The sequence below is a fragment of the Lemur catta genome, chromosome 5, assembly GCF_020740605.2.
Source record: "Lemur catta isolate mLemCat1 chromosome 5, mLemCat1.pri, whole genome shotgun sequence".
NCBI classification, from domain to species: domain Eukaryota; kingdom Metazoa; phylum Chordata; class Mammalia; order Primates; family Lemuridae; genus Lemur; species Lemur catta.
In genome coordinates this window covers 15,383,027-15,408,061 of record NC_059132.1, presented here as the reverse complement: position 1 = coordinate 15,408,061, position 25,035 = coordinate 15,383,027, and the positions used below count along the sequence as shown (strand labels likewise).

The 25,035-nt window shown below is 45.3% G+C and overlaps 1 protein-coding gene across 1 annotated transcript in view; it reads left to right on the top strand.

The window, feature by feature from the left end:
* The window catches only part of DOCK2 (dedicator of cytokinesis 2), a 383,026-nt gene that overhangs the window by 287,641 nt on the left and 70,350 nt on the right, over positions 1–25,035 (top strand). The window contains exons 28-30 of the mRNA XM_045551201.1: positions 4,674–4,772; positions 7,246–7,340; positions 18,587–18,665. Coding sequence (XP_045407157.1) covers positions 4,674–4,772; positions 7,246–7,340; positions 18,587–18,665 — 273 coding nt within the window. The remainder of the gene's footprint in view (positions 1–4,673; positions 4,773–7,245; positions 7,341–18,586; positions 18,666–25,035) is intronic.

Here is a 25,035-nt window from a genome sequence, read left to right as displayed (position 1 = left end):
AATCCCGGTACTCATTTAAGTCAAATCCTTAAAAGTAAACTATTGTGCAAGAGACGACAGCATTTTCTCCCAGAGGCTCATCCACCGTAGAGAATAAAGCTACCCACGTCTCTTACCTTGAAGCCGCGGAGTCACCTGCAGAGGCTGTCCCCTCTTCCTTGCACAGCGAGCCAGGCTCTGACCGGCAGCAGAATTACTCCAAAAGGAGGAATAATAAGTCCCTTATATTGTAATTTTTACTGTTTATATGCAAGAAGTGTAGTGGGTCTGCTCACGTAGGAATAAATAAAAAGCCGAACTGCACGGCAGCTACCATGTGAAAAGAAAAGACCTCTAGTGGCCACAGGCTGAATTTTTTGAGGAAGGGAGAGGAGATTGAGGGAGTAGAAGCAAACACGCTCGTACACACACACACAGGCACACACGCATGCACATGCACACACCCCTTTGCCCCTCAAACTTTCTCCTTTTTTGCATTTGGCCTGGCCAAAGGTGTAAGCAGTAATAATGCTCATTTCTTGCTTTAAGTGGGACCCGGTTAAGTTCACAGTGATGGTGGTGTTCTATCTGGTTTCAAAGGGATAATTTCACAAACTCATTACCACCCCCTGGGGGCCCAAGCAGGAGAGAGGATTTTACTCTCTGGATCTTCAAGGAGGTGCCACCCGGTGTACAGGCTGCGGGTTCCCGTCAACAAAATGTCATCAGCCATTGCTCCTGACAGCCCCTGCGTGGCACTCTCTGCCAGATTTGCATGTTTTCTACACATTTGTGGTGTGCAAGTGTGGTGGTGCTGGCAGGCAGGGCCAGCTTCCTGGGCGTATGGACCGTGTAGTCAGTTGTACACGGCCCCTTGCTCAGAAGGGCCCCACGGCTGTTTTGAAATTCTGAATAATTTTAAACAGGAGCCCTGCAAAGTGAAAATCATTTTGTTCTGGGCCCCACAAATTACATAGCTGGTCTTGCTGATGTGAAACTCACGATTCCTAACTTCCTAATTGAAAAGAACCTAGAAGAAAATGAGAATCCGTATCTTTGGGAGCTACTTTGGGGAATGCGAGCTTGGAGAACATTCAGTTTCCCAAAAGACTACCTGTGGATGAACTCAGAGGGCCCTCCTGGGGTCACCAGCGCTGTTCCTCTACCAATGAACTAAATTGTAAACCTGGGAGAATGCACGCGCGCGCGCACACACACACACACACACACACACACAGGTATACCTCACTTTATTGCACTTCACAGATACTGTGTTTTTGACAAATGGAAAGTTGGTGGCAACCCTGCCTTGAGCAAGTCGGTTGGCACCATTTTCCCAACAGCGTGTGCTCACTTCCTGTCTCTGTGTCACATTTTGGTAATTCTTGCAACATTTCAGATTTTTCATTATTATTACATCTGTTATGGTGATCTGTGGTCAGTGATCTTTGATGTTACTATTGCAATTTTTCTGGGGCACCGTAAACCATGCCCATATAAGACCACAAACTTCACTGGTAAGTGCTGTGTGCATTCTCACTGCTCCCCTGGGACAGACGTTCCCCGGCTCTCTCCCTCTCCTCAGGCCTCCCTCTTCCCTGAGACACCACAGCATTGCAGTTAAGCCAGTTAATAACCATACAGTGCCCTCTAAGTGTTCCAGTGAAAGGAAGACTTACACATCTCTCATTTTAAATAAAAAGCTTAGCGAAGAAGCTGTGTCAAAAGCTGAGATAGGCCAAAAGCGAGAACTCTTGTGCCCAACAGCCGAGTTGTGAATGCAAAGGAAAAGTTCTCGAAGGAAATTAAACCTGCTAATCTAGGGACCACAGAAATGATAAGAAAGTGAAACAGTTTATTGCTGATATGGAGAAAGTTTGAGTGGTCTGGGTACATCAAATCAGCCACAACATTCACTTAAACCAAAGCCTAATCCAGAGCAAGGCCCTAACTCTCATCTGTTCTATGAAGACTGAGAGAGGTGAGGAAGCTGCAGAAGACAAGTTGGAAGCTGGCAGAGGTTGGTTCATGAGGTTTAAGGAAAAAGGCTGTCTCCATAATAAAAGTGCAAGGTGAAGAAGCAAGTGCTGACGTAGAAGCAGCAGCAAGTCATCCAAAAGATCTAGCCAAGGTCATTAACGAAGGTGACTATTTGAAATAGCAGATTTTCAGTGTAGATGAAACAGCCTTCTATTGGAAGAAGATCTCGTTCTAGACAGGACAGGTCGTTGCCTGGCTTCAAAGAGCAGGCTGACTCTCTTATTAGGGGCTAATGCACCTGGTGACTTTAGGTTGAAACCAATCCTCATTTACCATTTTGAAAATCCTAGGACCCTTCAGAATTATGCTAAATTGACTCTTCCTGTGCTCTAGAATGGAATGACAAAGCCTGGATGACAGCATATCTGTTTATAGCATGGTTTACTTAAGATTTTAAACTCACTGTTGAGACCTTCTGCTCAGGAAAAAAAAGATGCCTTTCAAAATGTTACTGCGCATTGACAATGCACCTGGTCACCTAAGAGCTCTGATGGAGATGTGCAAGAAGATTAATGTTCTCATGCCTGCTGACACAACATCCATTCTGCAGCCCACGGATCAAGGAGTAATTTCAACTTTCAAGTCTTATTATTTAAGAAATATATTTTGTAAGGCTACAGTTACCATAGATAGTGATTCCTCGGATGGATCTGGGCAAATTACATTGAAAACCTTCCGGAAAGGATTCAGTGTTTTAGATACTGTTAAGGACATTTGTGATTCATGGGAAAAGATAAAAATATCAATATTAATAGGAGTTTGAAAGAAACTGATTCCAATCCTCATGGATCACTTTGAGGGGCTCAAGACTTCAGTGGAGGAAGTAATTGCAGAAGTGGTGGAAATAGCAAAATAACTAGCATTAGAAGTGGAGCCTGAAGATGTGATAACAACATTTGAATGGATGGGGAGTTGCTTCTCCTGGATGAGCAAAGAAAGTGGTTTTTCAAAATGAAATCTACTCTTGGTGAAGATGCTGTGAACACTGTTGAAATGACAACAAAGGATTTAGAATATTACATAAACTTAGTTGATAAAGCAGCGGCAGCATTTGAGAGGACTGACTCCAGTTTTGAAAGAAGTTCTGTAGGTAAAATGCTATCAAACAGCATCTCATGCTGCAGAGAAATCTTTTGAAAGGAAGAGTCAATTGACACAGCAAACTTCATTGTTGTCTTATTTTAAGAAATTGCCACAGCCACCCCAGCCTTTAGGAACCACCACCCCGACTGGTCAGCAGCCAGCAATATGAAGCAAGACCCTCCACCAGCAAAAAAATTACAACTTGCTGAGGGCTCAGATGATCGTTAGCATTTTTTAAGCAATAAAGTATTTTTAATTAAGGTAGTACTTTGTTTTTTTAAAACATAATGCTATTGCACACTTAACAGACTAACGTATGGTGTAAACATAACTTTTATATGCACTGGGAAACCAAAAAATTTGTGTGACTGGCTTTATTGCAATATTCACTTTATTATAGTGGTCTGGAACCAAACCTGCAATATCTATGAGTTATGCCTGTATATATTTTATATTTGTTATATATTTTTAACAAAAGATAACCTTTTTTAAAAAAAAAAAAAACAAAGGCGGTAGTTTCTGATACTCCACAAACCTGCCTTGGACTGGGCCACAGTGGAACTATTTTTGGCCACGATGGCAGCCCCAGGGAAATCTTGCAGGAGACAGCTGAGAATGGCTTCTCACCCCAGGTGGATTCATGGCCAGTGTTTCCTTTACCAGGTTCCAGCACAATCTCCCTAAATGCTGCTTGCAGCCGTAAGTGCAAACAGAAAACCCACCCTGATATGGACTCATAAAATCTAGGAGGGAGACAGAAGAAAAGGCTGTACTGTGTCTTCTGGTGCACAAAAGGGCGTGGTGCTCCCCGGGGCTCCTCTCCAAGTCCCCACCTTTATTTCGCTGTTTTTTGAATCCTTCTGGCACTGATTCTGCCTTGCAGATGAAGAGTCTTATTATTTTTTCCTTCATGGACATTAATCTTGTTTCCCAACTAGATTATAAACTCACAAAGAGCAAGGGCCATCTCTTCTCATTTCTTTTATCCCTTACTGCCCCTAGCAAGTGCCAGGCCCGGCAGGTGATGGGTTCTCACTGGCTGATTCATGGAGATCCAACAGATGATCCCTCTGCAGAGAACCTTGGTGCATTCTAAGGTGCTATAGCAACCGTCTGATTCTTTTGCTACTCCTCTCGGGGTAGATATGGGTGGATTATCGTCCCGCTTGACAGATGAGACAATTGGGGCTTAGCCATGTAAAATTATTTATCAGAAAATGAAACTCTCTCCAGGATCTCGACATAGGCTGGGTCTCCAGACATCAGTACGGCACCCTTTTCCCCATGCACAAGCATCAGGGTAGAAAATGGATCAAGTCTTATGTCTGGAGCTCCTATTATAGTCATGGGCACATAACAGTTATTCGACGAATGAGCCATACGGAAACCTTTCGTCATAGGGAAATCTCCCATGCTGGTCTGGTAACGGGAGATTCTCCCTCCCTGGAGGGCCTTTGTGTCCCGGGCTGGGATGGTCGGGTGTTTTCCAGGGTGAAGTCAAGAAAATGGAGACGGTGAGTCTCGTGGTCCTCTCTCTGCTGTTTCATGGTATTTTTCTTCATGTCTTGTAGAGTCACTTTGTGGCATGTATGACAGCCATCCTAAACCAGATGGGCGACCAGCACTACTCCTTCTATATCGAGACCTTCCAGACCAACTCTGAACTTGTGGTGAGTCTGCAACATGCTGGGGTTCGGGGAAGAACTCTCGGTTCTCATGAGTTTAGGGCAAGAGTTCTCCCCGCAGACCTCGGGTGTATGTGTGTGTGTGTTTAAGTTTACAGACGTGCATGTCTCATACCCTGTTTCTTGTATTTCTCGTGTCTTCATTCCATGTCAGAGACAAGACCTGAATGTCTACTATATAATCTAGATGTGCTTTAACCAATATTTGTTGAATCACAGACATTTTGGAGCTTAAGAGCATGAGTGAGGGAGTCACACAGTCTTAGGTTTGAATCTAGGATTTGTTACTGGCTAGCTATGTGAGCATAGGCAAGTTGACCTCTCATAGGCCTCAGTTTCCCCATCTGTAAAGTGGGGATAATATCATTTATGTCGCAGGGTTGCACGAGGACATGGTAGTTCTCACATAGCAAGTGCCCAGTAAAAGACAGCCATTGTTATATTAAGATCACAAATGCATAGAAGAAGTTGGCCTCTGAGCCTGCCTCTTCTGGCCTCTCAGGACACATTTGCTACAGGACTGCCTGCCTGTGGCCTGTAGTCTGTGTCCTGTGGCTCGTGTCTCTGCAACAGATAACTTCCTCAACATAGAACCCAGCCCAGGCTATCCCTGTCCTGGGCTTGTAACAGAACACCCTTTGCCCTTAGCATGGTCACCTTTGTCACTGTCTCCTTACTACTGCCAGATTCAGGAGTCCTACTGCCTAGTTTCACTCTCAATGCTCCTTGGAGGGACCAAGGGTACCGGAATTGGACCCACCTCAGAGAGTGGCCCGTGAAAAAGGAATCATTAGAAAGTCAATGCCCTACACCCGCATCCACTCAACAGTAAGGTGTTTTCCCCATTGGAGTAAGATTGGCAAAAAAATGGAATCCTCCCTCCCACCCCCAAGCTGTCCATGTCTTAGGACATGGCAACAGAAAAACTGGATTCCTGATTTTCAATTCTCTGTAGAAGGAAAGATTTCTGGGAATGGGAGGCAGGAAAGGGAATTTTTGTCTGTTGAACGTATACATTTTCTTATGTAAGCCTCACAACAGTATGTCTCAGGTGTTCAGAGTCACATTTTGCAAATCTACAACCTGCTTGCTCAAGGCCCCATAGCTACTAAGTGGCAGAGGTGGATTTGAACCTTGGCACGAACCCTTACTTACACTGTGCTGCATCTCCTCCTTCAGAGCCATGTTTTCCATCTGTGAGCCACAGCATTCTCCATTCCCACGGGAAGGGAGTGTGCTGTGACGATAGCCACAGTTCCCCGGGTGACATCAGGGATGGTAGTAATACTCAGCACTGTCATCATCAAGCATGTGACAAGCGTTTACAAGGGCCAGGCCCTGTACTTGGCATCTGAGCACAGTAGGCACCCAGTCCTCACAGTAGCCCTTTGACGTGAATGTGGTCCCCGTTCTGCTGATGGGAAACTGGGATGGAGAGTATTGAGGCAGTTTTCCCTAGAAACAAAGACTGCTGGAAAGGAATAAATGCCATTTCCAGAATTTTGCAATTCAGCTTAAAGCAGTGATTTTCAAATTATGTTGTTCATAGCCTCACTATCAGCCAACATAAACACACACACACACACACACACACACACACACACAGAATTCAACCAGAGCTGTTCTACTTTTATTTATTTTGTATATTGGGTTCTAGGTGAGATTTTATTTGGATGAAGTAATCTACTGTTAAGATAATTTGAACACTACTGGCGTAAGGAAGAACTCTGAGGGCTTCCTCCAGGTTTTAAACTGTACCTAAAGCGTGCAGGTGGCATGACTTCATTACCTCCAGCTCGGAAGGGTCCCAGCACCACTGGTTCTGCTCTTGGTTGTCTGGCTTTGTCTTCAATTTGTGTTCTCCAAAGAGGGAGAACGAGTGAGGCCCACTGCAAAATCTGATGGAGTGTGTTGCGATCCACTCGGAGCCTCTTCAGTGGAGAGAAAAAGGGTCTCTGTCATTGTGTTTCTTTAAATCTGCTCATGTGAGTGTGTGCGGTGTATGAATTAGCTGTGTTTACAGCACTGCTAATTAGATGTTCATTTTAATAATAGTTTGTTTGCTCAGTGACCTGCGATGCTTTCATACAGTGTCAATTATTTCCTTCTCAAATGCATATTTGGGACGATGATTATAAAATTGCCACACCAACGAGTGCATTTACTTTTTTTATTCCCAAAGACAGAATTAATCGTGCTTTACTTTGAGAGTGTTTTAGCAGCCCACATTCATAGTCCGCTGATATTTGCGAAATAGTCTCCCAGTAGCCAGATTTTAAGCTTCCATTTAAAATCCACTGCTGTGGGTTTCACTGAATTTAGCTAGTGAAGGCTACGTCCTCTACCTTTATCTTCCTCCTAAAAATCATAAAGAAAAAAATTTAAAGAGCCAACAAGCTCTGAGCACTTCCAGTCAGCTGCTAGAAAACAGGATGACTATTGCGCTTGACTATTTCAGGACTTCTTGATGGAGACCTTCATCATGTTCAAGGACCTCATTGGCAAGAACGTGTACCCTGTAGACTGGATGGCCATGAGCATGGTTCAGAACAGGTGAGCTGCCGCCCCCTTCCAAAAAGCCACCTCACTCTGTGGTCACTTTGAAGATCACTGGCAGAGATGAGGTGGAGATGGTTTCTCCCTGGTCAAAAGAAATTAAAGTGTTAAACATACCCTTTCTTTCTACCTTTAAACTCAGGGAAGAGCTCCTCACCAATCTTGAAGCTACTCAAAAAGTCCTCTCAACCCTCTCCCTGCTTTCAGTCTCGGTTAGGATATCATACTTTGTGTCTGTGGCTTCCCTAAACTCTCGAGACAGGAGGGCTTAGGCAAGCATTTTTAAAATTATAGTATTTTTAAATATATTTAAAAAATTACACTATTAACATATTTCATGACATATGGTAAAAGAAGTTTAGGAGGCATTGGATTAAACAGCTTTGAATGGGTTTTTCTGCTGCAGGACTTCTCAGAGCTTTTAATATGCTAGTGTGATTTTTCTAAGAGAAGGATTTAGGATACGGCATTTCGCAGATTTATTTGCCCATGGAACCATATGGAACCATGTGCATTTGCTCCATCTTTATGTTTATATATGATACCTATTAACATCTCATAGACCATCAGTTTAACTCAAGTATGACTTAGATCCCACATGGCCCAGCAGAATGTGAGATAAAAATGATTATAAACAATTTCAGTCTTAACTGCTAGCTCTCTAATATCATTATACCAAAGTGAAATCCAAGTCATAACACTCATTAATATTTTCAAATATTCACTTTCTCCGTTCCTCTGGCTTTCGATATCTCTCATGCAATGGGTTCCCCAAGCTGCTCTCAGAGCCTTATTCTCGAATCCTGTCCGTAAGTTCCTTTACAGCAGCACATCCTTGGCCTCTCTCTCTTCTTCCTCTCCCCTTTCCTTTGGCTTCTTACATTTGTTTTAGGTCTTTTCCATGGACAGCCCTTCACCTCATACTGGCTTCTTGTTTTGTCTCCCTTTACCTACTGCCCTTGTTTTATATAAAAAAGCACAGCATTGGTCAACAAAGACAGAAATACCTTTAGAAGGGAGAGTAAGGGCAGAAGCTGAAAAGGCAAAAGCAGAATTCTCTTAACCAGAGGGAAAGAGGGAAGACTATAAACATTTATATGTTAATAGTTGTGTTATTGGATGCAGTTGAGAATTTCTATCTCAGGCACATCCAAAAGCTGACACTAATCCTAGATAGCCTCCACCTTCCCTTTCAGTCTTCTGAAAAGCTGTTCTTGCATTGTCTGGATGCCACAGTGCCCAGCCATGTGACCACAGAGACACACTTGGCCACAGTGTGCTTGGGGCCAACTTTAGGGATCGGTGGAGGGGAGGAGGGGTTTGTCCAGGTAGAAGGAAGCACCTGCCTGTGCCTCTATGCTTACGGCGAGAAGAGGGAAGTCAGCTGAGCACACAGCACCGGAAAGCATGCTCAGCCTGGGTTGACCTGCCTCCCTCTCCCTGCTCACACCACGCAGGTGGGAAGCTGGCCTTTGCAATGATGGAAGTGCTGGTGGGAATTAGGCCCAGACCACATCGTGGGTCAGAGGCTGGTCCCTCCCTAGCTCTATGTCTGGGCCAGCTTCCTGGGCATGAGACCTGTGCAGTTGCATAAGACCCCACACTCTGAAGGGCCCTATGCTTGGTTTAATGTTCTGACATCATCGCTTTGTTGTGCTTGATAATTTTTGAACAAGAGGACTCACATTTTCATTTTGTACCGAGCCCCACAAACTGTGTAGCAGCTGGTCATCCATTCTGTCAATGCTCAGTCATATTGAGTTGAGATCGAGGCCACCTCCTACCCTGTGTGTGGCCCCTTCGCTATTTGCCAGCCGGTCAATGACATTGTGGGGTTTGCCAAATTACATGAAGCACTTGGGAGATGCAGCAGTGGTCATTTTCTTTTCACCCTGCATTTCAGATGCACTCGGCTTCTCGATATTACCTACTTGTCCATACTTCTATGACTTTGCATAAACTATGGCTCTGCCTGCATGTCTCTCTTCCCTTCTAGACCAGACTCAAGATGAAAGCATCCTTCAAATTCTTGACCACATAATCCTTTCTGGTCCTTTGTGAATCCCTCTAGGACTCTCGGGCACGTCCTGTGCTGCCTGTAATCATCTCTTCATCTGACTGCCTCTCCCATTAGGGAATGGGCTTCTTGAGGGCAGACAAGCACAAGTGTAATTTATCTCGTGCTTCCAACTCCTGGTACACAACCTGACATTCCTGAACATGTACAATGAACTCTGTATATCCAAAGGGTACTTATTGATAAGGATTTTTAAAGAGATGCAACTCAAAGTTGCCTAAGCAAAAAGAGAATCTAGTGGCTCAGATAACTGAAAGAACCTGGAGGTATGGCTTCAGGCATGGATATATCTAGGTGCTCAAATAGTGACGTGGGGAGTCCGTTACTTTGTCTCTGCTTTTTCTCCTGTTGGCTTCATTCTCAGGCAGATGTTCTCTTGATAGTGGGGAAAATGGGCTCTAGAAGTTGCAGATATCTGTCTTGTTGGATTTGCAACCCCAATAGAAAGAAAAAGCTTTTTATTTAATAGGTGCAGCAAACATCCCCAGGCTTATCTTCAAAGGCCTGGTTTGGGCTACATGTCCATCCATAAACTTCTCTGGGTGGCAGAATGAAATTGGGCTTGGATTTCATGACCCACCTTTGGTACTGGGCCAGTTCTACCCAAACCACAAAGTCTGGGAGCAAGGCGGGAGGAAAGGAGATTAGTTCTCCAAAAGAAAATCTAGCAGTTGCTACCAGAAAGTGGAATAACTGATGGGCAGGCAAGAGCGCAGGTATCCATCACGGATACAGGGTCAGGGGATGGGAGCCTCGGGCAAGCTTCTCCCTCTGAGCTGTCTGCGTGGTCATTCTGGGAGAAACGTGTGCTGATCCTCGTGGGGGTGCTTTGGAGGAACGTCCCCTTCTGAAATCCCAGCTTGCTGTGGACTGTAGTCATTTTGGGGACAGGCTCCCAGAGATGCTACAGTAATCCTTGTTTCTTCATACCTAGGGAATTAGAATACAATTTTTTAAGGGACTTAAGATAGTGGAATTGTCTCCTAAATAGAAACATTTGTATCCATGAAGGATCAATGGAGTACTTATGTTACATTAAAAAAAAAAGAAAAGAAAGAAAAGAAAAGGTAGACTCAGAAACAGAGCCCGGGCTTCAGACTCCTTCATTCTGCCACTTTCTGTTTCTTGGGGAGACATTTGACCTCGTGGAGTGTCAGTTTCCTAGTCTTTAAAATGGGGCTAGTGATAGTCTCCATTGCATGGAAATTTCTTTCTGTGTGCGAGGATAGAGTGACATTCCTTAGCACAGTGCCTAGTATCTAGGAAGAGCTCAGTAAATGGCAGCATTGCCATCAGTAGGTGATGACAGCAAACTTAGCCTTGGCCTAGAGAAGCATGTGATAATGTCAACCAGAAAAGGTGACTATTTATTCTCCTTACAGGCACATAGCTTAGTTTGTAGATTTCCTTTTTCTTCCAGCCACAATGACCCTGTATATTTATAAAGCACTTGAAATTTTTTTCTCTGTTTTTGCATTTTGTGTGATATTATAATAGCTAACAGTTACTAAGCACCTAGATCCATCACTGTTGTAAATGTTTTTACATGTGTTAGCTCATTTAATCCTCCCTGCAACTTTACAACGTAGAACTATTATAATCAGCATTTTATATGAGGAAGCTGAGGCACAGAATAGGTAAGTAATGTACTCAGTGTTGCATTGCTAATAAGAAACAGAAGCCTTTCAATGGGAGGCCATGTCCTTAATCTCCACTGCTTCGCTCAGTAAAATAGTGAGGCTCGTATTATTAAGTGCTTTGTAGGAATATGCAAACCGAAGCCCAGCGAGGTAAAACAACTTGCCAAGGTCAAGCAGCTAGTTAGTGGAAGATTTCAACCCAATTTGGACAAACAGAACATGTCCCATGACTTAGCCCAGACCGGTATTCCCCAGAACATCCTCTTCTTTTCTCCAAAAATATTCAACTCATTCATGTGGCCAAGGCCAACGGCACTTGTCAATAAGTCCGGACATTACATTAACATTCTTTCCTTCTTTCTTTTCCTTTTTCCTTCCTTCCTTCCTTCTTTCTTTTTTCTTCATTTTCCTCTTTCTCTTTTTCTTTCCCCTATTATCTATATGTTATTGTGATTTACCTATTTTTACACTTTTCTATTACCACTTATTATGTGTGTAGGTATGTATTAGTCATCTATTATGTATGTGTTTATCTGTTCGTTGGAAAAGGGAGTAGAGTTCCCGAGATTTGAGTGTCTCTCCAGCTGTGCACTGTTTGTGCATGCAGACATAGTGACACATCAATTGCAAGAAATACTTCCTGTCAGAGCATTTTTCTCTTTGGTAAGATGCAACACTTAGTAAGATCTCATTTACATGATGTTGTTAATTTTTAAATGATCAAGTTCTTTACAGTGCTGTAAATTAACAAGATTGTGCCTAGGAGCCTCATTTTCCCCTCTTCAGTCTGCACCTTGATCTGGAAATCCAGGGTTTTGAGGGAGCTTGCGGATTTATACACATCCCTAACGCTCCCCTCATGCAGTCAGCCAGCGCCTGTTTATTGAATGCCGTGGGCATGCAGGGCTCCAGGGAATGGACAGGCCCATTTAAACTCTAGTCCCAGAAGGCAGAGGACTTCCAGGGTAGCTGGGGAGATGATAAATATTCCCATGGAAATAGGACCAAGTGCTACAGTCACTGCCATGAGTTCAGAGCCCAGAGAGAGCTCAGAGGCAGCACAAAGAAGGTAAGACTTAGGACTGCCTGGGTTCAGTTCCCATCGCCACCATCCGATAGTTGTATGACCTGGGGCAAGTCACTCAGCCACTCTGGACTCAGTTTCCCTCACTGTAAAACGGGGTTAATCCTAGTACCTATCACAAAGGATAAAATGAAATGATATGCACACGGTACTTAGAGCAGTGTTTTGGCACATAGCAAGCACTTTGTAAATGCCAATTACTTTTATTTTTGTATGCCCATGGTCCGGGTATATCTAAAACACTTCGCAGAAGAGGCAAATGTGGGCTGGATCTTGTCTACCTTTATTAGTGATGTATTTCAAGGTCTAATATTATCTCAGGCCCAGAGCAGGTGCATAGTAGGGTCAGAGCAGTTGGCCCTAGGGAGTTGCGTAGGGCAGCAGTCACCAATCACACAGTGGCCCCATCAGCATGCTGGTGAGTCATTGACACCCACTCTGCCTTTGTCCTGCCTACCTTAATTTGTAGTGAGTATTCATTTGTGGGGTCTCCACCTCCTCCAATCCACATCAGCCAGAGGGGCCTCTTCATGGTCTTTAACCAGCACAACACTCCTAATGCACGATTTCAGATTCTAGGAACCTGCTGCATCCCTAACTGGAATCTCAAATTATGCAGGAAATGTTGGGGGGCACTTGGGGTGAACCGTGCACTGACACTGAGCTGGAATATGCTAATCCACCCTAACCTTTCGGTGCATAGAGCGTTCCGTGCATTGTTAGGGAAACAACTTAAAGGCTCCGGGAGAGTGGATATCTCAGTGCCGCGAAGGGAGGGATAGGACCTCCTATCTCCTGGACAGCTCTTTTATTTCCATCTTCAAGTTTTGACCAGTAGAATCAACTACATCCCAGGAGCCATAGAAGAAAGGGGAATGGGACTCAGAGCAGCCCTTCCCCTCCCTTGGTGAATCTCACCAGACAGGGCATGCCGCCTCCTCCTTTGTTCCCATCATATAACCCGTGGGCGTGGGTCAGTGCTGTGTTGTCACATGGCGGTGTTATCAGCCTCAGATCCTCCTGCCCCAGAGCTGTGAGGCAGCCGGCAGTTAAAGATAATGATATAATGACAACAGCAGCTGACTTTTGCTGGAGACCTATGTGTGCTGAGGCCCTGGGCCACTGCTTCACATACTGCATCTTGTTTAGTGTTGGAGGTCAGGCAAACCGCCCAAGGCCACAGCTCAGACGAGTGGCTGAGTGGGAGGTTGACCTAGGCAGGCTTGCGGCACCTACGGAAGTCCTCCCGTGTGCACCTCCCATTCCTGGATCCAGGCCAGGGAGTGGTGCATAGAGTGCGCTTGTATGTGGGCTGACTCCTGCTGCCTCCTAAAGCAAGGATTTGTTCTGCCACATGGGGGGAAGTAAGAAGCTGGGGACCTGAGCCAGCAGTTGCCGTGAAGCCTCACGCGGAATAGTTTTTGGGATACCAGCCCTGGGTTTGGCTTCTCTTTCTGCCAGTTTCTTCCTACTCACAACAGCTGACTTCTCTGTTTCCCTGCTCCATTGCATATGGCTTCTGGATCCTCATGGCATCATCTGCTCGTGGCTTCTGCTCATGGCTTCTACTCATGGCTTCTACTCAAGATTTGGTCCACTGCATTCTCCCTCCTTTTGGACACCCTAAAAGGATTTGATCTACTCCTATCTGGGCTCAGGTATTCCCACGGGGCAGTGCTACCCTTAAGACCACCCATGGCTTGCTGGCTGGCCTGTGGAAGACTGCTTTGAGTCAAGTGTTGGCCCTGGGCCCAGTCAACAGTGAGCAGGGCAGTAGGGTGACATGGACAAAGTATGAAGGGACTGTGTACATGGTGAGCATGCCCAGAAGCACGCCAGAGCCAAAAGTTCATGGCAGGTTGACCTTCCCAGGAGCCAGTGTATCCCTCTGGTTAATTGTGTAAGTTTTAGAGAAAGACAGACGGGAGACTGGGTCTGGACTCTGCTGCTTATTGGTGGTGTGAATGTGGGGAAAGTATTTGATCTTTCCAAGGCTCAATTTCCTCTTCTGTTAAATGGGTATATTAGCTTCTACCTCAGTTTGTAGAATTAAATGAAATAATGTAGAGCTCTGAGCGTAGGGTATATGGAGGATAACTATTGATACTTCCATTGTTTTTATTAATAAAGTGAGCTCACTGATTGGATTGAATGGAATTACAGAAATGTCCTTGCAGACAGAATTGCATAGTGGCTAAATACCTGGATTCTAAAGGTAGCACACCTTCGTTTAAATCCTCATTCTATCTGTACTCGCTGAGTTACTGGGGAAGTTACCTAAACTCACATCTCTAAAATGAAGACAATCTCTGACTCAGAGAATTAATGTGAGAATTACAAAAAAAGATAATAAAGTAAAGAATCCATGCAAAGCACTTAGCACAGACCCTGGCACATAGTTGGTAACTGTGGGTGTGATTATCATTACTCTTACCCAGCCTGCTAAGCATCCTGGCTGAGATGCAGGAGGTGTTAGGCTGAGATTTGATAATGAACTTTGTTTTCAACAATTCAAGTTCATTGTTGAGAGTAACAGAGAGTTGAATGTGTTTTTATCCCGACCCGCTTCATCATATTAGTGTCTAGGGACTTTAGGTATTCATACAATTATTTTTTGCAAAAGAAGAAAAAGGAGAAGAAAAAAGGCCTTCTTTTCCAAACCTAGACATGGGAAACCAAAGCTAAGTGATATTGTGCTTCCCAGTGTGTGGCTCTGGAAGAATCCAGAGAGAGGGAGGCACCTTGATTTACCTGCCACTAACCCCCATCATCGACACAACGGGCCCATAAATTCCTGGTCATGGGATGGGCCTTGGAGAGCTGGAGACAGGGTTAGGCTGACAACCAAAATAATGCCTGTTACTGGAGCTACTGATAGCTTTGTTGCTGCCAAGAATGTATAAAACCCCTCATTTTGGTATTGTGTTCGAGATCTGAGATGTTTATACATAAGATGACAGCCACTCAATGCATTTCCATCTGGGGAGTCGGATAACTAATCTTTAAGAAGAAAATACAGATGTTTTTTTAAAGGGACATTAGCAAATGACAGAATAGCAAGACCAAATAAATCTTACTTTTTGACAGCCTGGTAAGGCAGTGATTTTGTGGGATTTTTATTTCTGTCCTGCCTGCCTCAAAATTGTTTGCTAACTGCTCCTTGTCCTTTGCTCTTTTTGCTGTCAGCCCCTGGCTTTAGAAGAATGACACAATGCAAAGGAGTCTTAAGTGACCTCAGCTCCTGCGTTGCTATCCTCACTGTGTGTCAGGTGCTGTACTCAGCACTTCCCAGACATTTGCCTCCTAAGCCTGGCAGTTGCCCTGGGAAAGAGTTTACTGCTGTCTCACAGGGAAGAAACTGAGACTTCAGAGGTGATGTTAACATGTTCCAAATCCACACAGCTGGAAAGTGGCAAAGCCAGAAATCACATCCAATTGCTTGTGTGTGTGTGTGTGTGTGTGTGTGTGTGTGTGTGTCTCCAAATCCTGTGATCCCAATACTGGGATACATTGCCTTCCTTGTTCAACAAACATTTAGGTGTTTAATGAACACCTGGCCCAGAATTCTTGACAAGCAATACCTGATGTAGCAAATGCTGTAGATACTTTGCTGCCACCCAAAATATAGCCACCTAATTTTGTCCCACCCAAACTATACCCACAGCTTCAGTGGACATTTCCCACACATCCTGAGAGCTTTCTACTTCTTTCTTCCTCTGGGCTTTCTCTGGCTGCACAATGCTCAGCTCACCTGCAGAGTAGGCCAGAGGTACCAGGGACTCAACGCTGATAGGAGCAACTGTTCACCAGTGAGGGGCTGGTGTTAGTGGATAGACCAGCCTCCCTGGCCCCTGGGAGGGGACACTTCTGTTGTGCACATGTGTCCTAGAAAGTCTCTTGGAGGTTCCCAGGCGGAATTGAGCCCCAGTTTTTGCCCACTGCAACAACTTGCTCACCAACGCTTCCTGTATTGGCTTCCCATTGTGGCTCAGGTAGGCCAAATAGGTGTTTTCCCTGGACCAACCCCTCAACGTGCAAATATTATTGATTGACCACTGTTAATCAAAAATGATAGACAGTGGTATGGCTAAGATGCGGTCCCCACCGTCTAAGGTTGTATAAACACACACATGCGTACAACGGACACATGGTCATTGGGAGGCTACAGGAAAGATCCAGAAGAGAAATAATGGGGGCTTGGTGCAGGTCAGTGGCAGTAGGTGATGTGAAGTAGTTGGATTCTGTATATATTTGGAAAGTGATGCTAAGAGCATGTGCTGACAGGCCAGGTGCAGGATATGAGGGAAAGACAAAAGTCAAGGACGTTACCAAAGTTGTTTTTTCCCCTCTGAGCAAATGGAAGAATGGAGTTGTCCTTAACTTAGATGGGAAAACTACAGAAAGAAGTGTTCCTATTTAGGGGTGGAGAGGGCAGGTTTTAGGAGTTTAGTGTTTTTTTTTTTTTTTTTTTTTGAGACAGAGTCTCGCTCTGTTGCCTGGGCTAGAGTGAGTGCCGTGGCGTCAGCCTAGCTCACAGCAACCCCAAACTCCTGGGCTTAAGCAATCCTCCTGCCTCAGCCTCTCGAGTACCTGGGACTACAGGCATGTGCCACCATGCCCGGCTAATTTTTTCTATGTATATTTTTAGTTGGCCAGATAATTTGTTTCTATTTTTTTAGTAGAGACGGGGTCTCACTCTTGCTCAGGCTGGTGTCGAACTCCTGACCTCAAGCAATCCACCCGCCTCGGCCTCCCAGAGTGCTAGGATTACAGGCGTGAGCCACCGCGCCCGGCCAGGAGTTTAGTTTTTGACATGTAAGTTTGAGATGCCTCTTAGTCATCCAAGTAGGGGTGCAGAGCAGAGAGCTGGAACACAAGCTGGTGCTTGGGGGAGAGGCTAGGATGGAGATACGAATTTGAGAGTCAAAAGTATGTGGATTAGGGAATATGTGAGGTTGTGCAGAGTCTCTGATCCCCAGGAGAGAAGCATCAGTGGAGGAGACACACATTACTGAGTCATACGTAAGTCATCCGAGAGCATGAGAATGCTGGGGAAGGGAGCTGCAATGAGCACCGTTTGAGGGACACAAAGATGTGGCACATTCTGCCCTACAGCAGCTCCTGGTATAAAAGAGAAGGTTTGGCTGCGAACAGACAGCTACAGTATAAAGTGCGGCAGTGAGAGGGGTACAGGGAACAACCGCAGAGAGTGCAGCTGGGAGCAGTCACCGAGGCTGGGGAGCATGGTGGCCACCTTCACAAAGGAGGCCTTTGAGCTGAACCATGAAGGACATGCAGAGTTTTGACTTTCAGAGATTAAAAGGAGAGGGGCATTCTATTTAGTACGCAAAGAAAGAACATGCCCAGGTACTCAGGAAACAGCCAGAAGCACAAGGTAATAGAAATAAGCCTAGAAAAGAAGGCTGGGGTCGAATCATGAAGGGTAGTGACTGTCAAGGGAGAGAGTTTGGGCTTATCCTGTGGGCAGAGAGGAGCCACTGAAGTCAGTGAGTGACGTGGTTGGAACTGTCCCTTAGGACAAGATGCTCTTCAGGACAAATGGGCAAGAGATGGGAGGCTGCAAGACCAGTCAGGAGGACTTGGCAGGAAGGAAGGAGAGGACAGGGTGGGAGGGAAGACATTTACGGAGAAATGCAATTTGACAACAGGGACCAAAATGTTAAATGTGCATGGCATTTGACCAGTATTACTACTTGGAAGAAAATACAAGAGGAGAAGTGTATGTAGGAGGAACAAGATATACGTGGAAGAATGATCATTGGAGCATTGTTTACGACAGAGAAAGCTGAGAAACAACAAAAAGGTTTGTCAATGAGAAACTGATTAAACAAACCATGATACATCTGTACAGTGGAATGCTCTTCAGTGATTAAAAAGATGATGTATGTCTACATTCACTGGCATGAAAGAAGCACAATTTATTGTTGAGAAAAAAAGACAGGCTGTGAAATAGCATTTATCTGAAACCCTATTTATCAAAATGATATCCTTAAAATATCATCCATGTATATACGTCTAGAGAGACCTTTGAAATTATGTTAATCAAGATGCAGATGGCAGTTTTCGCTAGATGATAGGATTTGGTGGCGTGTTGTTTGTTTGGGGAGGGGCGATTTCTCTTTAGATCTCTTCTGGATGACATGAATTTTCTGCCATAAACTTGTAATATCCTAAACATAAGACAAGGCAAATTTTCAAAAAGAAGTCAAACAGTCAGTTCTTGAGTTCTTGCAAGGCAAATAGCCCCAGGTCTAGAGTGTGAGCAGTTGTTAATCTGTATTATTATAGGTGACCTCTCCAAATCGGTGTTTGCTGTTTGAGCCTCTCCCAGAAAGAGGTTAAAGGATTTCAGGTTGGCACAGGGGGAAGGAGCCTGAGGGAGCATGCTCAGAAGGTCTGGTAACCTTCTTCCCTCTTCCAGGGTCTTCCTGAGAGCGATCAACAAGTTTGCAGAAATCATGAACCAGAAGTTCCTGGAGCACACGAACTTCGAGTTCCAGGTGAGTGTGGGCACCTGGGCTGCTCTGGCATCTGGGGCTGAGGGCTCCGTGGGACACGTCGCAAAGCCCATGGAAGGTGTCCCTGGGCATTTCCACAGCGGGGTGTGGGTGAGGAGGGAAGTTTCAGGCTTTGTAACCAGGGCCTCAATTAAGCAGACATCAACGGAGCAACCTATGCAAATGTGCCTGTGTAACGGATCTTGTGCTAACAGGGAGACTCGCATTCATTCACTGTCAGAGTGGGCGCCATCTTTTAACAGGGTATCACCGTTTTTTAACTTTTCTGTTCACTGGAGCCAAAACAGCAGCCAGTCACAGACATTGAAAAATGCTTTATAATAAAGCTCCCAAGTACGTCTCTGTGGCTTCCTGATTCCTTCAAAAGTCATTTTTAGTCTTCAGCCGACACCTGGGGCCTCCGAGACTCAGGCGCCTGAAAGCATGTCCCTGGGGCGCACAGAGTGACGCACTTGCCCCGGGTCTCTCCCGGGTCCAGACCCAAGAAGGACAAACTCTTCAAAGCCTGTGGGAAAAATCCAGATTGCTGCTGCTGGCTGGAAGTGTGAGAGAGAAGGCCCCAAAAGGGGGTCCCCTCTGGGGAAGTCCTCGAGCTTCTTGCAGCAGGGCTTAGGGAGAAGCAGCCCCTGCGCCCGGTGAGTGGGATGATGGTGTTCTCTGTCTGTCCCTCTAAGGTCTCAGATCCCAACTGTGCTTTCGCCTCTCACCAGCTGAGCACCTTCGGGCAGGGCCTGGGCTGTGTCCATTCCTCAGGTGATTTATCTGTGTAATGCCAACAATAACGACACTTTCTACTTCACTGGGTTTTTTTCCCAGCACTGGAATGTGCCAAGGGGCTTGCTGGGAAAATTGACTTGTAATGTCCCGCTAGTTTCTGTTCAAATACTTCCTCCTTAAAGAGGCCTCCCCGGCCTGACTCCTCTCTGGGGATCAGCCTCACCAACCCCAGGGTCATTATGCGTCATCGCTTGGCCTCGTGGCATCTCTTCATAGCACCAAACGTCATTGGATGCCATCTTTCGGGTCTACGTGCATGTTTTCTCTCTTTCCTCCAGGAGAACATAAAGTCTCATGAGTACAAAGACCTTGAACTCACAGCACCTCGATGCTGTGCCCAGCACACAGTTGTTCTCCTTGTGAAGGGGACGTCTGGGCTGAGGCCCATGAGACTCGCCCTGCTGGCAGCTCCAGCCTATCAGTACTTGCTAAGCTGAAAGGATGAGCGTTGTCTTTGCACAAGGTTCTCTCGCGTGACCTTGCATTAAATCAGGCAACTGAACAACAATGAAAACGATGGCGAAATGAGTAGCTGCCATTGCCTGGTGGCTTATACACACCTGATCTCACAAGAAGCACATCAAGGGCATTATTCTTCTCCGTCCTTATAGCCACCCTACAAGTCAGCCGCTGTGACTAATATTTTTTTCTGCTCTAAGGATGTAGGGAGTAAGACTCAGAGAGGACGAGTAGACAGCCTGAAGTTGCACAGGGCGTCAGTGCAGAGCTGGGACCAGAACCTGGCAGTGGCTGACACCAAGGCCCACACAGATGACTGTGGCCACATGCCAGACGTGGAGTTTGCCACTGCACTGGGCTGCCTGCCTGGCAGGGTCTGGGCGAGAGTTTCTCCCAGCATTGTAAATCTTTGACATGGGAACGAAACATGTTTCTTTAGCTGCTTTGAATCAGGAGAAATGTTTGATTCCCTTCCATGTGGCCCAGATGCCTGCAGACTCTGGTTACGGCTACGCGCAGGGAAGTGAGAAAGGCCGTTGCTTTTTTGGAGGCGCAGCTTGGAACAACATCCGTAGGAGCCAGCAGTGGCAGCGTGTGGGCCATAAAACTGCAAGCTGGTTTGCTCATCTCTTCCTGTGGGCTCAGCAGTTGCAGCCTCGGACCTGCTTTCCTGAGTCCGGCTCACCTCCATGGTCTTGGGTAGGAATTTTCCAGAAGCTCAGCTTCAGTCCCTCACGCCATTCCTTTAGGTTTTATCCTGTTTTCCTGAAAGAAAACCTGTATCTGGAAGATGCCCAGAGATTGGGGGTTTCATACTTGGAAAGTTCAAGCTCATGAATTATGTGACTTTAAGCAAATTACTTCATCTCTGTGTGCTTCAGTTTTCCCAACATTAAATTAAGATATTGATAGTAGCTATGTCATTGGGTTGCGGTGAGGATTAAATGAATTAATTCATATAAAGCATGTAGAACAGTGGTAGGAACACAGTAGCCATTTAATAAATGTTAGCTCATTGTAATAATAGTAACTGTTCGCATTTTGATGGTGACAATGATGATGATGGACCTAAATGTGTCAGGGCTGGAAACTCGTGTCAGTCCTTGATAAACAGTAGGGGAGGCATCTTTCTGGTCGCCCACAGTGTTGCCTGGGGCTCTCTCTCCAACAAGATTCTATAAAACAGGAGAGTGGCCAACATCACAAAATAAATAAGTCTTGTTTTCTAATGAGGCTTCCATAGATATTTATTGAAAAATACCCAAGAACAGGATCATTTTTCAACCTTATCTTTGTTCTCCTCCCTTTTCCTCCCCTCAGCATGTGAGAATGGATTTGTTCTCTGTACCCTGCCTGGAACACGCCTTGTCTCCTTCTTACGCTCTCATTAATTATGCATTTAATATCAGCAGGAACAGCATCCATCACTGAGTGCTGCCTGCCTTGGCAGCCACTGTCCAGACGAGGGGCAGGTGCAATGAGATTATCCCTAATATCTTTTCTGGAACTGTGGTTTTGTGATTCAAAGGGCAGAAAGCAAGACGCTCCGTGGGTGCCACTCTGTAGGCGACAAGACCTGGGAGCTGCAGAAATGGTCTTTCCTGCTTGGGGCTAAGATCATTTGCTTTCCTGGGCCCTATTCAGGATGCTGGGCCTTGGCGTTTGCCTCTGTTAACGTGGTCAGAGAAGACCAAGAGAGGATTTCAGATTTAACTTGGCAAGGATTTTTGTCTAAGAGCAATTGTCATGGGTCCAGGCCATTGCAGCATCTTTGAGGAATTCAGAAGCAAAGCAGAATACTGCCCTGCCCTCTAGGATCTTGGGATTTTGATAGAAGACTATACACATCCATTTTCTAACGCCCAGGCTTTTGAAGAAGGTGACGAACCTTTACTGGGCATCTATGTAGGGAATTTTGATCCTCATGATAATTGTGTTTGGTTGGGATATACCCATTTTCCCGGTGAACAAACTGAGCTTCAGAGACGTGGCTGACTTTTCTGTTAAAGTCATCTAACTATTAATGCAACCCCAAGCCTGTCTGCAAAGCCCATCCTTTTTCCACTCTTGTGCTCTGTCTCTCAGAAACAGGGTGCCTTTGGATGCTAGGAGACAGGTCTGTTTACGTCTAGAAACACCCTGTGCCGCCAGTTCTTCCTGGCACTGGGATCAAGAGCTCTAAGATAAGTCACTGCAGGATTAGACACTCCATGTTGAAAATTCCAATTGGGCCTGGAACCAGTGCTTGCATTTAGGCTCCAGGGCAGCTCTGTGATTGGTAACAAGATCATTCTCTCTGCTTGGGAAGCTCTAATTGGCCCCAGGTAACTTCTGGGCACCAGGCCCATCCAGGGACCATTTCTGAACATGCATTAGAGAGCCTGTGAAATGAAAACCTTCCAGAATATTCCCAGCCATTAGTGGAGGAATGAGGGCCAGGTTAGTCATAATGGGAAATGTAACCAGTGATGCCAAGAACAGGTGAGGTCACCAAAGCCTTGCAGAAACCCATTGCACCGCCACAGGGGACGCACGGTGGGATGGCCGCCAGGCAGAAAGGCAGCCACGTGCCTGGGAACTGTTTCCTCAGCCCTGCCCGCTTCCGCTTTTGGGCCCCAGACAACCTCTGGTCTGTTGTTCCTAGCCTGAGTCCACACCTGGAACCTTCCTTTCCCAGAGCCAACCGCATCCCCAGAGGGGGCATGGCAGCTGTGCCTGCACACCTCAGAGTGGGGCAAGCTGACTGCATTTCAGCGGCAGTGCGTGCTGGGCTGTTTTCTATTTGTAATAATTCAAGGTTATTGAAGAAGAATCCCATGAGATCAAAATCCTTGATCTTTCTGCTATAAAGACTATAAAACATCAGATGAACCAGCAGACACGTTAACCAGCGGCAAAGGCTGAAGGAAACCAAGGGAAGACAAGAACGATTTTAGCAGAAGAGCAGGATGGTGGAGAATGCAAGTCTTGAAGTCAGATAAACTCAGATTCAAATGCCACCCACCTTCGCCATTTTGTAGCTGTGTGACCTGGGCCAGATATTTAACCTATGCAGGCCTCAGTTGCCTGATCTCTAAAATGGGGAGAATAATAACACAAATCTCGTAGTCCCTTAGGAGGATTTAACAAGAATGCATGCAGAGTGCTTGGCTCGTTAATGAACTCACTCAACAGATACATCCTGAGCATGTGCTGGGTTAGACATGATGCTAGACTCTGTGTGTATCACAGTGAATAAAAAAATGAAGTCCTTGACTGCATGATGTTTGCACCCAGAAAATAAATTAATTTTGTTTAAAATATGTCATAAGTGAGGGTGAATAAGGGGTGGATCTACTTTAGTATGGGTGAGTGGGGAAGGCTTCCCCAGGAACTGATATTGCAAGGCTGAGTAGGAGTTTACTAGACAGTGATTCACTCAATTAGTCCTTATAGCCACGCCCTTTAGATACTATTAGCTCCATTTTCTAGGTGAAGAAACTGAGACTGAAAGAGATGGGGTAACTTGTCCATGGTAAGGGAGCTGGAAGGCAACCTGACAGTATCTATGAAAACAAACAACAAAGGTAATAAGCAAATAATAACAAAACCAGTGTAGATCCTGTGACTTGGCAATTTCAGCTCTAGGAATGTATACTACAAATATAGTTTCCCATGCATAAAGATGTTTAAATAGGGTGTTGATTACAGCACTCTTGCTAAAGAAAAAAAAATTGGAATCAAGCTAAATGTCTATAAATTGGGAATTGGTTAAAATTAAAGTACATCCTTATAGCAGAATACAATGCAGCAATAAAAGAGAATGAGGCAGATCTGTATATGCTGATATGGAAACATTTGTGAGATATATTAGTAAGAGAAAAAGGCCAAGTACAGCAGACTATTAAAAAATGTCTATACACATATTTACACATGCAAAATTTCTGAAAGCATATCTAAGAAATCGTTAACATTTTCTTCTGGGGAATTATACTAGGGTCCTAGGTAAGAGGAAAATAACTTTTTTATTTAATCTTTTCCATAATTTAATTTTTTAAAATCATGGGTATATATTATTTTTATAATTTTGTCGAGAGTTAATTAAAAATAACTAAATTCTCATTAGACTCCCAGCAGCATGACTTTGGGTGGTCTTTAACGTATCTGGACCTTATTGTTTACATGTGTGAAATACAAAAGTTGGACCAGATGACCCTTCAATTCATTCCAATTTTAACTCTCTATTGTCCTATGATTTCAAAATACTGAATTCCCAATCAGAAATCACCTGACCTCTTCTCCAGGGCAAAAAGATCTGCGTGCTTTACTAAAGAGACCCTGTGGCTTCTCTTAGTCAGCTGAGCTGGGCACTTAACACCACCAGACGGCTTGTCGCAGGGCAGAAAGAAAAATCTGACCCCTTCTGAGGCATTTCTCTGACAATAGGGCGATCAATAAATAAGTATTATCTGGAGCCCAGCTGTGTTCGAGCCATTGTGCTGAGCACCGCGTTAGGGATACAAATAAATGGAAGACGGGACCCAGGATGCTTGTGGCGCTTACAGTTGGAGAAGACAGAACACGCAGGTACTCTGCCACCAGTGCCACCACCACCACCACGGTTCCATTTACTGAGCACGTGTGTGTGCCACGCCTGTGGTGGGTGCCCCTTGCTCGTATTATTTCATCCAGTACTTACAATGGTCCTTCATAGTGGGTACCATTATTTTTGCTGCTTTGCAAGTGGGGAAATGAAACTCAGAAAGGTCAAGGAACCAGCCGAAGGTGACCCAGCTAGTAAGCAGAACTGGTTTTCACACCCTGGCATGCAAGATGCTGATGCGCGTGCTCTTAACCACTGGAGGCTGCTTTCGCAAGAAGCCAATGGAGCCCAAGGCCGCGTGCAGAACAGTGGACTGAAATCTGCAGTGGCACACAGCAAGGGCTCCTCAGATTAGGAAGAAATCAGGCAGACCCGGTGTGCCCTGCAATGTGGGAAAGCTTCACGGAGGAAGTGGGTCTTGAATTGGGCTTTGGTGGAAGAATAGGACAACAGAGACTTCAGGTATGAGAGCCCCTGTGGGCAAAGCCATGGAGACCGAAATGGTCTGAGCAGGCCCACAGTGGGCAGTTTATT